The 15,678-nt window shown below is 48.5% G+C and overlaps 1 protein-coding gene across 1 annotated transcript in view; it reads right to left on the minus strand.

Annotated features, from left to right (window-relative positions):
• Window positions 1-7,652: 7,652 nt before the first annotated feature.
• Window positions 7,653-15,678, minus strand: part of SLC20A1 (solute carrier family 20 member 1) — an 8,511-nt gene continuing 485 nt past the window's right edge. Inside the window, exons 2-11 of the mRNA XM_044417380.1 lie at window positions 14,865-15,448; window positions 14,521-14,661; window positions 14,305-14,390; window positions 13,312-13,408; window positions 11,820-11,939; window positions 11,194-11,433; window positions 10,484-11,033; window positions 10,094-10,279; window positions 8,785-8,869; window positions 7,653-8,194 (exon numbers count right to left, since the gene is read on the minus strand). Coding sequence (XP_044273315.1) covers window positions 8,033-8,194; window positions 8,785-8,869; window positions 10,094-10,279; window positions 10,484-11,033; window positions 11,194-11,433; window positions 11,820-11,939; window positions 13,312-13,408; window positions 14,305-14,390; window positions 14,521-14,661; window positions 14,865-15,213 — 2,016 coding nt within the window. The 5' untranslated portion in view covers window positions 15,214-15,448 and the 3' untranslated portion in view covers window positions 7,653-8,032. The remainder of the gene's footprint in view (window positions 8,195-8,784; window positions 8,870-10,093; window positions 10,280-10,483; window positions 11,034-11,193; window positions 11,434-11,819; window positions 11,940-13,311; window positions 13,409-14,304; window positions 14,391-14,520; window positions 14,662-14,864; window positions 15,449-15,678) is intronic.

A 15,678-nucleotide genomic window follows, 5' to 3' on the forward strand; every position in this document is an offset into this window, starting at 1 on the left:
CCGACGGGCCCCTCCCCGGCTCCCGCCCCTCCACAGACCCCTGGCCTCCTTCCCCTCACGCCACCCCCTCACAGCCCATTGCCCAAACCCAGCCCACCCGAAGAGCTGTCCCGGTGCAACTCCCCGGGCCAGCCCCAGCTTTCTGCTCGGCACGCCTCTGCCTGGGACGGGGTCCACGCCTGCTGGCGAGCTCCCAGCTGCTCCCCCCGCCCCGCTGCTTCCTTGCCACAGTGGCTTCAGTCTTCCCTCCACTTTCCGCTTGCCCTGCTGCCAGCCGACCAAGCCAGAGGCACCCCTCCTGTGCCTGGCCTGGGCCAGTCTGGCCGGGCTCTGCGAAGCAAGCAGGAGGGAGCAGGCAGGGAGGGTGCTTTTCAGCGGCACTTGGCCAGGTGTGCGATTCAGCCAAGAGGTGCAGCAAAGGGCTCCATAAAATCTCATCGAGCAGCCTCGGCCAGAGAAGCACAGGCATTTCCCCAGGATGCTCTCATCAGACACAGGGGAAAGGCTTTTCCCTCTTGAGCTTCTTATTCTCTGGGAACAAGAGAACAGCATTTGTATGTACCAAATTAAAAGTGGGGAAAGGGTTCGCTACTTGTTTGTATTCCTATACCTTGCTTCTTATCATAATTCATCTATCAAAATAGACTAAAAACAATCCTGAAGAAGAAAGCAACACAGTTGCTTAAAAGACACACAGCCAGCATCGTAAAACCTGTATCTGCAGGCAGTGAGCTAAAACCAGAACCGAAGGATCTGTTATCCTGGGAAAAAAGTCTCCAGAATCACCTGAAAAGCAGGCAGCCTTTAGGAGGATCCTCTGTAGCTCGGCAATCAGATTAGAGATTAGCCTGTGCAGATTTTATGCTAATCCATATCTTCCTTTCTCCTCCTCCTGGCATTTCTGCTCCCACTTCTTAGGCATTGCAAAAGCCGGGCCACCCTATAACACCATGAAGAGTATTCAGGCCCTCAGGGTAACCATCAGAGAGAAGGAACCCAAGACAGATTTGCCCCTTAACCAGAGAAGCCTCCCCAAAAAGGAGCAGCCTGAAGAACAGGCTTGGCTCAGCCACTGACACTGGTGGAGGCTGCTGCCAGGAGATTCGAGGGTGACCGAGACTGGGAATGGCAGCAGTGAAAAATCTGGAAAGGATGCTCAGGTTTAAGGGTGTTTCACTGGAGACCAGGGCCAAGAACACATTATGGCATGCGTGTGAAAGCTTGACAGTGAAGAGGACTGATGGGAAAAAATGGATGCTTTCGAAACATGGTGCTGGAGGAGCGATTTGCAAATATCCCAGACTGACAGACACGCAAGTGGGTCCTTGATCAAACAAACCCAAACTTTTCCTCAGAGCAAAAACTGATGCGAATGTATTTTGGGCAACTTCATGAGAAGGCAAGCCTGACAGGAGAAGACAATCATTCTGGGAAAATCGAAGGCAGAAGACCAGTGATGGGATGAGCTGACTCCATAAGGAAGTCGCCCCTCGTGCTTGCAAGAGCTGACCAGGTCTGCCACGGGCCAGATATCTGGGAGGGCCTCCTTTGCAGAGTTGCCCCAAGTCAGAGCTGGCACGCAATGCGAACAAGAACAATGGGAAAACCCCAGCAGGAGGGCTGGCCTCCTCCACCAGGCATTGCACCTCGGCTCAAAGGCACAAAACGCGGAGTGTGTGCGGGGAATCGCTGGACAGTGTTGTCCAGAAGGAACAAAGTCACACCTCTGCTCTAGAGGCTTTTCTGGAGCCTTGCATGAAGCGTCACACACAAAGCTCATTCTCACATGTGGAAAGGTGCATATGGCTGCACAGACAGACCCTGAGCATTACTGGTTGCGACTCCCACTTTGAGCGGGGGGGGGGGGGCGGCAAGGCAGGCACCTGCAGTGATGTGGCAAAAAGGCCTCATTTCCATTATTCTTCCGCAGAGCCCCTGAACTGCTGCAGAGCCAGTATAGGAGAGAGGTCCGCCTGGCGCCGTCTTTGTTTTTCGGCACCAGGCCAAGACCTTTTTATTCAAACAGTATTTTAATCATGTTTAATATTTATATATTTTATTATGCAGCCAGTGTGTTTCCAGGTTTTAATTGTAATTATTGTTTTATTACTTTTGTGAGCCGTCCCAAGGCTATGTAGCAAGGGGATGGCATATAAAAAACTATAAATGAATGAATGAATGAATGAATGAAAGGAAGGGGCGGCAGCAGTTCCAATTGCCTCACCCAAGAACCCTACCCAGATTTGGGCAGTGGCCCTGCATGAAAAAGGGGCTCAAGGCAGGTACTCTGGGCCACTCAGTCACTCGGCATTTGCATTGCGGGGACTGCCTTGAGCAACGCAATGCTGAGGCAGGGAGCCCTTCCTTGTACTGTGGCCCTATGTGAACATCTGAACCCATCCCCTCACTTGCACACATGCATAAACACACACACTACTTTTCCAATGGTAAAAGGGAGATCCCAGAGAGAGGAACGCAAGTGCAATCAAACTCACTCACTCCATTTACGACACGAGCCCCTCGCCACTCCCTTCCCCTCCCTCAGCCTGCTCCTGCCCATCCCCTGCACCACGCAGGACAGCCCAGTGCCCCGGCCTTATCTAGGACAGCGGGTCCACCATGCGGCCAGGGGGTTTGACCCACAAGAGAGACAGCCCTGGAGATCTGGAGGGTGGCAGGGGCTGGATGGATGCAATGGGCAGTTCTGACCCACACGGGCAAGGCAGACCCAGCGACTCTGAGCAAAAGCACTACGCTGGCCTCCCTTTTCTGCCACCAGCACTGCTCCTTCCTTCCTTCCCTCCATCCTTCCTTCCACAGCTGTGGGGATCGATAGCAGGAGGGAGTGAGGCCCAGCTGGGAAGACCCAGGTGCTCACATGAACAGCCTCTGGCTGCTCTCCACTGATAAGAGGGGTCTGAAACAGCACTGGCTTTGGCTGTCCTCCCTCTCTGGGGCCAGCCCATGCCAGGCCCCCAGGCTTGCAGAGAAGCTGGGATGCTGGCAGCAGAAGCACCTGGGTCCCTTTGCTTGGGAGGGAGCTGCGAAGGCAGCTTGCAGCACTGGGCACCGCACAGTGCCTGTAAATTCTCAGGGGTAGTAGCACTGCTGCCCCACATAGAATGGCCAGAACCTGCCTTTACTCGAACAGGAGCTCACGAGGGTCCCTTTCTGAGCCCCCTGCCCCAGCACACAGTGCCACGCAGTCCCTGGCAGCTGATCACAGGCCACCAGCTTCGGTGGCCTCTGAGGAGAGGCAGCCTCATGACTCTCCCTTTGCTCCCTTCAGTAAGCTGCAGATAATGCTCCCAGAGCTTCCCAGACCTCATGTGTCTGAGAGCCAGTGTGGTGCAGCGGTTAAGAGCATGGGACTGGGACTCAAGCGGTCTGGGTTCGAGTCCCCGCTCGGCCATGGAGCCAACTGGGTGACTTTGGGCCAGTCACAGATGCTCAGCCCAACCTACCTCATAGGGTTGTTGTTGTGGGGATAAGCTGGAGGAGAATGATGTAAAGCTGCCTTGAGCCCTTTGTAGGAAAAAGGCAGGATGTAAATCGAAAAATAGATAAATAAATATGTGGGACCCCACCTAAAGAAGCAGGCTGAGCAAACGGCTGACAAGCATGGTTTCTGTCTTAAAATATAACTGTAATATATTTTAAATGCTTAGGAGCTAGTGAACTGCATGTTTCCAAATAATAGGTCGGCTCACCAGTTTGTTCCCAGTCCTAAACTTACACAACTGTAAATACCATTGATTACCTCTCTGCTGAGAAAGCACTTTAAAACATGGAAATAAATCCTAAACTACCAGATTTTTTTTTTCCTGCTTGGACACACGCTTGACTCTGATGCAATAATGGATTACTCAAAACATGCAGATTAACTCAATAGAGCTTTCTAAAGGGAAAGTTCTAAAGATGGATGAACAGCTCCCAAGATTAGGAAAAGGTCCAGATTTTCATTCAGACCAGCAAGAACACCCAGGAAGATCACCTGGTCTGATGATCTTCTGAACCAGGGCTCATCAGTGTTTTGATTGATCCTTTTGGACAGATGTTGGGGCATCCTGAGTCCCCCACCAGCCTTTTGGCTTCCCCCAGATGGTAGCTTTCCAATTGCAAGTTTTCTCCTACCTGCGAAGATGAAGATAGGTGCAGTTCTTTTCAGTTACCATCATTCACTTGCCACATTTCAGAATTTCCTTCACAAACTTGAAGGTGAAAACTTTTTTGCAATGTGTGTTTTGCAGACACTAAATACTGTGAAATGAACTATCAAATTTGCGGCAGCTGACGTCTTACTCGTAGCTCTCGCCTCCCTTGCAGGAAAGCTCTCCTTTGCAAGGCCCCATATCAGCTGCCCATCCACTCTGCCTGTTATGCATAAACCACACAAAGAACAAGTTTCTCTTCTGGAGTTTTCTGTTGTTTTTTTTCTTGTTTCTGGAGAAACAAATCTCTCTTCTGAGAGCCAGTGTGGTGTAGTGGTTAAGAGCATGGGACTGGGACTCAAGACTATCTGGGTTCTAGTCCCCGCTCAGCCATGGAGCCAACTGGGTGACTTTGGGCCAGTCACACTCTCAGCCCAACCTACCTCACAGGGTTGTTGTGGGGTAAGATAGAGGAGGAGAATGATGTAAGCTGCCTTGAGCCCTTTGGGGGAAAAGGCAGGATATAAATCGAATGAGTTTTGCATGTATGGATGCTGTAATCTGCTGCAAATTCAAATGTCAGAATCACGTGGATTTCTAGAAGTGTTGTTTTCCATTTTTATGAGGTTGCTCAGGTTAGGATGAGATGCACTACTGCTTTGAAAGCCTGATTGATGTGCCTCTTCCATGATTTTTGCCACTGTGTCATCCTTGGTGCTGTTTCCTAATCCTCCACATTTAAAACCCTTGTGGAGGCTCCAGTCAGGGGAGACAAGTAGAGGGAGACATGGCAACTGGGAGGACGGCCAGCCAGATAAGGGGGATGTGGCCCAGACAGTGCTGTGCTGTGCTGCATTCTAGTCTTTCTTATACCTGCAGGTTGGAGGGCTGTCCCATCAGCTTGTTTCCAGGTTCCTGCACACGGCTGTTAAATGCCAGATTGGTGAAAAATCCACAAAAGTATCAACAGGAGCAAGGAACTGTAATAAAGCCACACAGAATGAGCAGCGGTATATGACTGCCATCCAATCCACAGACACTCTCCTATCAGTGACCAGTCTGGAAAGAGCAGCAACACCCCTTGCTTGCCAAACTCATCCTCTCCTAGAGGCAGGAATTCTCCCATTCCAAAGTGGCCTCACTGGCTTGTTTGGTCTCCTCCACACCAATCATGATCACTTTTCAGTCACGGTAGCTGGTCCACCCAGTTTAGTGACTGTGCTCACCCTCTCTGCAAAGCCAGCACGTGCGGCAAATGCATTGCTTGGAGTAACATTTTCAGAATAATGGGCCTGAATGTTATTTGCTGCTTGCTATTTTTGGGGCCGTAGACTTCCTGGACTCCTGAACAAGCAGAGTAGCCTCAAGCCAGCTGGAATTAAAAGCAAAAAATCCGCCTGGTGGGTCTTTTCTTACAAACCAGTTGGTGTATGTGTCCTGGAGCTGTCGAGGCATGAATATCTGCCGGAAACCAAGAGAACTACTCACAGGAATGGGCTCCACTGAAATTCAGTGCGAGCTTCCAACAAGCTACTAATTAAGCTAGGAAAGAAATGGATCACATGAAAGTTTATTCTTTAACATGTTAGCACTTGCTTCATAGGATTTAAAAATATTTTGGTCATTTGGGCTATAAACTGCAGTGGTGACTGCAAGCTTTCAGGAGATGCCAATACACCTATTGCCAAGACATCCTCATAGGCCTTCCTATAGCTCCCTTTTAGGCAAACAAGGTCTGGATGGAGACAACTTCTGGGCTGATTAACCCAAACTGTACTGCTGAAAGATGCCTTCTATTTAGACTGAGAATTTAACTGCTAGCAAATGCTGTGACGTGTATGAAGTGTGGCCAGACGTGGTTGCAGGGAAATTTAACCTCAGCAAAAGGTCCCGCTGAGCCCTCCCATCCTGCTATTAGGGACAATCCCCAAAGTCAGTGACCTTTCCCTCCATGCTAAAAGATAGCCCAGCAAATCAACTGTCACTGCAGTCTCCAGAAATAAAATTCACGTTGCTGCTCACTATAAATATACATTCTGTTCTGCATAAAGGCACTGCATTGATCTGGCATCCAACTCAGGGAGGTAGTTGTTAAGTGGATGGCTCCGGCAAATTAAATTCATGCCTGTGATGTCTGTCTGCATGGTGCTGCAGAGCCCAGGATCTTGGATGACTCAGGAATCATCTCAGGCAGTCTCCTGAGTAGGTGTCAGTGGACACTCAGCATGCAGCAGCATCAGTCCACTTTCCCTGTCGCAACCCACCATTTTGGGGTGACAGAACAAAGCCAACCACTTCGAAAAGCAGTGACCCAATCTGGGTCTTTCCATGCCCCCTTAAGTTGCAGCTTTGCAATGTAGCAGCAGATCCATTGTTCTGTTTGCAGTTTTGTTTTAGAGTGCTCTTCTTGGATGGTGGCGATGACAGCGAGATGGCAATTGTCCCTCTTTGTGCACTCCAGCTTGTGAGAGAGGCATTCCAAACTCGCACCCTGGGTAGCTGCAACAAGGGACAGGTAGCTGTGGTCCTCTTTCGCACTCGTGCTTGCCCAAAAGTGCCCCCAGCCAGGCAGCCACCTCTTTGACAAGCCGTGGGGGAAAGGGACTGGTGGGGAAATCTGCTGCAGTGCTCCACCTCAAACTGGGCAGCACTGTTGTCACTGCCCAGCTGCTCCTTGGCCCTGCCACTGGCTCATTCACATGTGTGAGGAGCTTCACACTGGCACATGGAGGTGAAGAATTGAATGGAAGGCACTGCTCCTTGCTCCACTGCTACCCATGCGTGAATCAGACACCCCTCGGTTGCTCAAGAAGTCCCCTTTGGAACAGAAAGGTAAGGTGCCTGCCCAGGGCATGAGTCCATTTTGCAGCGACTGCTTGACTGCCTCAGTGAGCTGAACTTGGCTTGCTTTTGCGGCTGTCAAAGAGAGGAGCCTCCTTCCTCCTGAGGATGCTTCCTGGGATGACTCCCTCCTGCAGCTTCATATACTCTCAAAAACAGGGCAGGGGGAAGAACGAACCTCACAGCACCCACCTGCTAATAACCATTGGATAAAACAGCGCCCTCTAGCACTACCTTCAAAGACTACTGCTCCAGGAAGGAGCAAAATCACATGACTTCCTTAGTCCAACACAGATAAACAATCCAGACATTTATCATAGTTAATGGGATCAAAACCTGCCGAGAGGTCTGAAGAACCAGGGAGTGCACCCCATCATCTGCTCCCCAACACATGTCATTAACCCAAGTAGCTAAGCTGCACTTGTTCCATAGCTAGGCCTGAACCTGACCAGACCAGATCGAACCCATCATTTTCACTCAACAGCCAAACACAGATAAGCTGTGAGCCCCTGCACCTTGCCCAAGAATACAAAAGAAGCTTTGCTCGACGGGGGCTGCACCACTCGCCTTCAAAGATACTACGATTCACTGGGAGCATAAGCAGCAGCAAGATCCCAGGTGACCTTTCATCCCCACAAAAAGAATATCGCCCAAACCTACTTCTTTGTTTAGAAAGATTTTATTTATAAAAGTGCCCCCCCAACACTTATTTCAGCTAGGACACTCCCTCTTCCTTGTGCTTGCCAGGTTTAAGTTTCTGCTCAGAGAACACAAATGATACATCATGACAACATTATGAAGTTAAAGCTCAATACAAAAACCGTATAGAAATGTAGACACAATAATTCACAGCCTTGGAGAAGTGGGACTTCTCTAGTTCCAAGAAAAGAGATTATGCAGGAAAGCAGGTACAGCAAAGGAGACACCCTGCCTCTTCTTGCCTCTTCCTGGAGTCACTCTAACACTGTTTCAGGCATTTGGCAAGGATATGCAGACAGGCGCTGGTGCAGGGAAGCCATGGGGATTTTGGCAAGCCTGCTTCATGCTCCTAGAATGGGATACTTGAGCAGTGCCATGATGGCAGCACTGATGAGGCCAGAAATAGGGACTGTGACAAACCAGGCCATGAAGATGTTGCGGAACAGGCGCCAGTCTACAGCTTTCTTGGAGCGCAGCCAGCCCACAGAGACCACCGATCCCACCTACAGCGGGGGGGGGGGGAAGCAGAAACTTAGCCACCTGACAGGCAAACCATCTTTCACATAGAAATAGCCATCCTACTCATTATTATCTGGACCCTCTGCCAGGTCTGCAAATATTCCCACCAAACTTCCATCCAGCAGCAGCAGAGGGCATCAAGGCCCTTCCAAGGTTTTTTTTAGGTATGTCATTCACCAGGTTCACGGAAATATGAAGTGTAAGCACATGGACCTAAACTCTCTGCAGTATGTTAAAATCCAAGATATTCAAGAACAAAGTTATTACTCCCAAGTTTAAATCAAGGGCCAGTGCTGTCAGCCAGCCTAGTTGCAGCTAGTGAAATCATGGTTCAAACCCCCACTCCTGGTAGTGGCCTTAGGAAAAGTATGTTCTTCCAGCTTAGCTGTAAATCCCAGACACTGTTCTTGGGATTCCTGGAGGAAGGACAAGATACAACACCAAGCCATTTTGCAGGCAATAGCATGTTTGCACAAAGGGCGGGAGTGGCATCCGGCACACTCCTGGCCTCAACTCAATTGCATCCGCCAACTGCATTCATACTGGGTTTGTATGGATAAGCTTTTCTACTTACTTTACAGTGAGTTGTGCTGATAGGTAAGCCAACATTAGAGGCAATGACCACAGTCAGAGCAGAGGCCAGTTCAATGCTGAAGCCGCTGTGGAGAGAAAGAGTTGTTCTTACACTCAGTCACGTCACTACTCCAGGCTGCACCCCTCTGTACATAAGGCTTTGCATGGTCTGGTTCATCAAGAATTGAGGCCTAATCAAAAAAGTGGAGCTGCTTGGAGAAGGGGAGGGAACTCAAACACCAGAGGAATTCCCAACATGCTCGAGAGAAGCCTAGCAGAAAGCTAAGGTCAGGGCATACAATACAAATGGCAGTCCTGATGTTGACAACAGCAGACCCACCCAGGCCAGTGTGCTGCTGCCTGAGACAAGGCAGGCAAGCCTGGGCATTAAGCAAGTGTCAGAAACCAAGCCCACACTAGCACAATCCTCTCCACCTTTGCCCTGGCACCAGGCTGTTTCTCTAGACCTGGGCTGGCATCACAGAAGTTGCTCAGGCTGCTTCAGTACTACAGGGCCAAAACGGCACTCGGCACCCTTTCTGGCTCCATACACATACTGGGAACCAGTAGAACAGGAGAGCCCTGGCAGTCTAGCCGTAATAGCGGCAGGAGCAGGAAGGCCTATACAAACAAATGCTCACTGCCCTCCTGTCACCGACACATTTCCGGATCACTTAGTATTGATAATCCACATTGCTTGATGGCTACCAAGCTTTATGGGAGTAAAGAAAATAGATTATAGTTTAGAGTTTAAGAATCATGTGCTAGAAAAAGCGTCAAGCAACATATAGTTGTCAGAAAGCGAGTCCCAAATCACTAGGAGTTAAAAGGATGCAGATGTTAAAAAACATCCACTAAAGAAGAAAACATTTAGCGAGAAATAGTGGAGACTCCTTCAGAGGTCTCTTATTTTATATGCTGAGGTAAGTACTATACGATAAAGCAGGGATGGACAACCGGTACTCCCCTCACCCTGCCCCCAGAACAAACAATTATAGAAGTTTGTAAGGCAGCCTTTCCAAATTTGCTTTGACACAGCAACAACAGAAGTGTGGTCCATGGGCAAAGAACACCAGCTCCCTGAATGACCAGAGTTACTTTCCCTGGGCAAGTGTGTAACTTTTGAGTACACAAAGCAGGGAAACATGTTTTGAGTACACAAAGCAGGGAAATAATTCTTCCAGTTATCTTCTATAAGGCTTCTGTGGAGAGACTTTCAAACATCCTCAAAGTTAACCAGCACCTCAGACAAGCCAAATCAGTCCACCACATGCACTCCTGCAAAAACAAGTACCCCCTTCCTTCCTTACCTAGATGGCGTGATGGGTGTCAGATCCTTCCCCATGGTCTGAATGACTCTCCTCCCCCAGATCCACAGGCCAGTGCAGATCCCAACGCCACCATACAGCAGGAGCCAAATTGGAGTTGCAACTTTTGAAGACACATCACCCGTTTGGTAGACCAAATACAGGGCAACCAGAGGACCGATAGCGTTGCTGCCAAAAAGGAGTGTGCACAGGGTCAACTGACAGAAGAGTGACAAAGCAAAACAAACATTTTCCCCTAAAGGCTAGTCACTGGCTTTTATCCATATCATACGGCAAGCTTGCTAAAGGCCTCACACAAGGCAGCCACTATGAAATGACACAATGTCGCAGAAAAGCAAGGCAAGCACAACAGTGGAAAGCCCAGCAACTGACCTCACATCATTTCCTCCATGAGCAAAGGATCCAAAACAGGCTGTCAGGATCTGCAGGAACTGGAAAAGGAGGGACACTTCTGGCTTGTCCTGGTCATGCCATTCATCCAGAGAGCTGCTGCTGCCTTTCCGGCTGCCAACACCCATCTCAGCCTTCTGTAAATCCACATCAGCTGGGTGCGCATCAGCCACGGCATTGCAATAGCTGGTGTAGCTGTCCATTCGGATCCTCTTTTTGGAATCTGCCCCTGGCCATGTCAGCTTCTCCGTCTCATCCCCCGGCTTTGGCTCAGTCTCTTTAGTACGGAACGAATCCAAAGGCATGCCACAGATGGCCATGGTATATGAGGTGTAACTGTTGTTACGCCGCAGGGGCTTATCGCCGGAGTCTCCCATGCAGTCGCCGACTTTGGCAAGGTGAAGCTTATGCAGAAGTTCCTTGTAAAGGCCAGAGTCCTTGTGCACGGTGTGGTAATGCCCACTGGAGCCCATCTGATTGCTGACTGCGTGGTTGAACTGCACCAGACTCCCATTAGGAAGCTGCATGGCTCCTGCAGGCACAGAGACAGTCTTCACTAAGGCAAATGAGCCCTGTGCAAATCCGCTGCAAAACTACGGACAGCACCACACGTGCAGTACCAGGGGTGGTTTCATGTCATGCTGGAACTTGCCAGAACCACAACCTCAACCGCGTCATTAGAACCAACTCACCACTATCAATACTGGTTTCCTTCATCTCAACCCTGGGGAGCCTCTCGCGCTCTGGAATCTCCTCCAAGTCTCCCAAGTTGAAAGAGACCATCCTTTCCTCGGCAGCTCGGTGAGGCACGGAAGACCCCTCGGCTGCCGGGCTTTGGTCATCTTCCGAGGCTGCCTTGCTTTCCTCCTGCTCTTTCAGGCTTGTCTTTTTCTTCATTAAGGGACTCTCAGAAGGACTGGGCTTGATCTCTTCTGCAGAAAGCAGTAAGCACTGGTCACAACAGCATGGTCCGAGGGTGCAAACTCCTGCCTCTAGAAGGCTTGACATGAATTTCCTTTACTGTGGAGGAAATACTCTCCTCCAGCAGAAACTGTACGGCCCTTACATTTAACTTTTTGACTTTAGTCAAACAAAGAAATTAGGCATAGCAAAAGGTTCCTTGCTCTCCATTTTATGAAGGCACAGGCACCAACATACACCAGAATGGTTTTGGTCATATTTAATGTCACATACAAAGTGATTCCATATTTTTTACCTAAGAACCTTGCAAAAACCACTTAGTGCTCATAAATACAACACCAAAACGGACAGGCTATACAACATTTAAGTACAATTCTAACAAGTTGGAACTACTTACGCTCAATTTTCTTTTTCATTCTCGGACAGACAAAGAACCAGACGATGAGAGCACAGACAACAGCACTCCCCAGCGAAATGAGGACAATGCCCCAGACGGGAAGTTTGTCAAAGCCCAGCACTAGGAAATAAAACAATGCATCTTGAAAATCCTAAGCTGAAGCCCCTCCAAGTTGACATGTTCTCTTCCCCAGCAGAATAAATGGTTTAGTATTGTAGTTTCTTGCTCCAATATGCAAAGACTATTACATCTTCACAGCAAGTAAGATCTAACCTTCAAGCAAATACAACTAAAGCTTAAAGTAGAAGATACAGCCTGCCAGGTTGAATTTTCTCCATTCCATGAGAACTCACTCTCATAGCCTTTCAAGCCTATCCTGAGATTATAGTCTTCACAAAGCCTAGCATGAGCTGCTCTCACATCAGGTTCAGCCAATCTCTACCTTGTAATGGAAGCATTCCTTGGCCATTGGCATGTCTGGCTGCAGCTAACTGATTACATTCCCTTCCCTCAACTACACTCAGTTGACAAAGATCTCCACACAAGCAAGGAGAAACACCTTTCAGCCATGAGCACCTCTTGGTTATCAGCATCTCTTTGTAACTCACTTTACTTAGGAAAAGCCAACAGGAGAAACTCAGTTGCTGGACAAATCACTTCATGTTTGGAGCGCAACTGCCCAGCACTTCCAGGGTACAAACAGAATGAGCATCATGCCTCCCACAGAAATGTTTAAAGCAAGCTAGTGCACAGTCCTGTGCACATTTGGAAAGCAAAAAGCTCCCCGGCATTCTCCAGACTGTATGTGCACAGGATTACACCCTTGCTTTGCTTTGAAAATGCCCAGCTTGCTTCCTCAATCCCTTACCAACAGACAATTTAACATTTTATTAAGATATTCCCAGAAAGTTCCAACACAGGCATGTGAAATTCCTCTTCCAAGCGCTTGATGCCAGCTTTTCTTGCCAGAAGGGTGACAAACAGCTTATTCTTTGGGATCAAAAGTAATAAAGGTTTGGAGGCCAGAATGGGAAAGTGCACCACAAAACCACCCTATTTCCACTGGCCTGAATATTATTATGAAAACAGGGAAACAGCCAGGCTTAGCAACAGCTGTAGCAGCTAATATCCTGGGCTTCAGCAGTGGATATCAAAGAGAGAAAGGGAAAATTCAGACCATTATCTGGAGGCAGATAAAGGGCAGGGCAGAATTGTGAGACAGCAGTAGCAGGCAGGCAGAATCTGCAGTTCCTGTGAGGACTAAGGAGAAAGGTCTCTAGTCATTTACAGTGTAAGCTGGCCTCGTGGGTGGGGTAACTATCTAGGGTTGAGCTCAGCGTATGCTAGCCTGCAGCCTTCTGTAACTGGCCCAGGCCAGTTGCCTTCTAGAAGAATTCAGTCCTGTAAAGCAAAAGGGGTAAAATTCTGTGTTTGACTGAGAAATTAATAAAGGATATAAAAATGTAAGATTGTTACTTTTTTGTGTACTTACAAGGAGCACCGCTATACATGATAGAGAATAAGTTGATCCCAATCGTGCAGGCGTAAAAGATGGGCAATGCACGTAATCCATTTGGAACAGGATCTTCCTAGAAAAAGCATTCACTCTCAGTCTGCATCTTTCCACAGAACAACATCTGCCTTCAAAAGAACACTTTGTAAAATGCACCAACAAAGACTTATTGTAATATAAAATCAAACTAGGAAACTCAAATGAATATTATTCTACTACATATATATAAAATGCTAACATTAAAGTTTTAATTAATCTTTAAAAATAATAAAAAATACATTTACAACTTATCATGTACTAGAATTAGTTTATGCCACAAAATCTTCCAAACAAAACCTTGTCTAAATAGGCCTCTGAATGTAATATTTAAATTCCACAATTGTGAAATTGAAAGCTTGATTTCTGAAAGCTCCAACATCAGAGCCTCCAACATATCCAACACTCTGTGGGCTACTGTTGGCAAGGCCAGCATGAGGGAAAAACAATGAGGCTTCAAACTAGCATTTTGGTTTTTTTTCCCTCTTTTTGAACTCCACCCCATGGGAAGGAAAAAAGTTTTCCTGTTAGAGCACTGCTGTGGATTTCCCCCTTGACTGGGGTGCAGTTGGGAACTGGGAGAACTTAGGATGCAAACCCTTCCCAATTCACCTCTCTCATGATGCAAAAGTTTCCACAGGTGCTTGGAAGAGGAGCAGATGACCCTTCAGACAAGGTTCTTTCCTAACCCTACTTGGGATGGAACAGACTGAAGATGGGGTTTTCTGCATACAAGGAAGGGACTCTGCCTCTGAGCTACAGTCCCTTCCCTACAACCAATAAGCTATAAGTCAGCATGAATTAACCTAAATGCAGTGCAATATTCTTGCTGTCTTCCTTTGCTACAGTGCAACTTACAATTCATTATTAGAATCACAAATTCTCAATTTTGACCTGTTAGCAGCATATCTGTAAGTCCTACCACACCATACATACCTTGGAAAGAATGAACATACGAACGAGAAAGAACAGAACAGCAGACATGATGCCAGAAAGAAGAGGAGAGATGAACCAGGACAACACTAGAGAAGAAAGAAATATTTATTTAGGGCTGTATACACCATTACCCAATTGAAAATACAAACAGAAAAAGGCTTCTTATTAAGTAAGTGTATGTTTGGATTTGAAAAATAGCACTAGATCTTCACTTACCAACTTTAAGCAGCTCTGACCATTTTACTCCTTTCTGTCCTTTGGCAACCAGAGAGAAGCCAATTGTTGCCCCAACAATACAATGTGTACCAGAAATTGGAAGTTTCAGAAAAGAAGCCGCGAGTTGCCACACAGCTGAACCTAAGCAAGAAAGGTAAAGGTGTTCTGCCTTTATCACATTGGTTGGAAGTTAGATTCAGAAAGACTGACTTGACAGGAAGGAGCCCAGGATAGCTAGCTGACTAGCAGCATTGCCACATAACATTACCAATATGGCCTACTCCCCAAACGTGTGCTGTTTCTAAAGGGGGCCAGAAAGGAAAAAGAAACAGCATTTTACTCACCAAACATGGCACTGATGGAGCCAGCCATGAGCAGCTCTTGGGTAGAGTTGTACATTTCAACATCAATCAGCCCCTTCCGAATGGTCTCACTCACTTTGGCCCCCAGAAGAACAGAGCCGACAGTCTCAAAGACAGACGCCAAGATGCAAGCTTGCCGGAGAGTGACTACTCCAGAACCCACTGCAGTACCAAACGAGTTAGCTACGTCATTAGCACCCACCGAGAACGCCAAAACAAAGGCAATGATGAAGCCTAATATCAGCATCCAGAGGAAACCCACCAAGGGGCCAGAGGCCTCACTTGCTACTGTGCTGGTTATAAGGTCCGTCAGAGGTGTTGCTGAATCCATGATACTAGTCTGGGTGGTTCCGAATTAATTACTTTCTACTTCGATATGTAAACAAAAATGAGGTATGAAAATACTACAATAAATAATCTTACAAAAATTAAATACTACTGCGGTGGGAGCCGGAAAATTATTGCTATACAACAGGGAGCGCCGTCCCTTTACTCGAGGTCCGTTGGCTCGCTAAAACGAGAAGCGCAGACGCAGCCGCCATGGTACTGGGCGCCGAACCCGCATCCTGCAAGCAGAAGAGGCGCACTCAGCCGCGGGCACCGAGGCGCGGGCACCCCCCCGGCCGGCCCGCCCGCCACGTGGGAGCCGCCCCGCCGCCCCCCTCCAGGCCGCGGCGCCTCGCGTGGGCCTCTCGCTCTCCCCGGCGGCCACGGCCCGACCCTCGCGCGCGCCCGGGCCCGCCTCCCTCCCTGCGGGCCTGGCCGGGCGGCGGGCCTCCGGAGAGGCTGGGCAAGG

The sequence above is a fragment of the Varanus komodoensis genome, unplaced genomic scaffold (assembly GCF_004798865.1).
Source record: "Varanus komodoensis strain SLA01 unplaced genomic scaffold, ASM479886v1 scaffold88, whole genome shotgun sequence".
Lineage (NCBI taxonomy): Eukaryota > Metazoa > Chordata > Lepidosauria > Squamata > Varanidae > Varanus > Varanus komodoensis.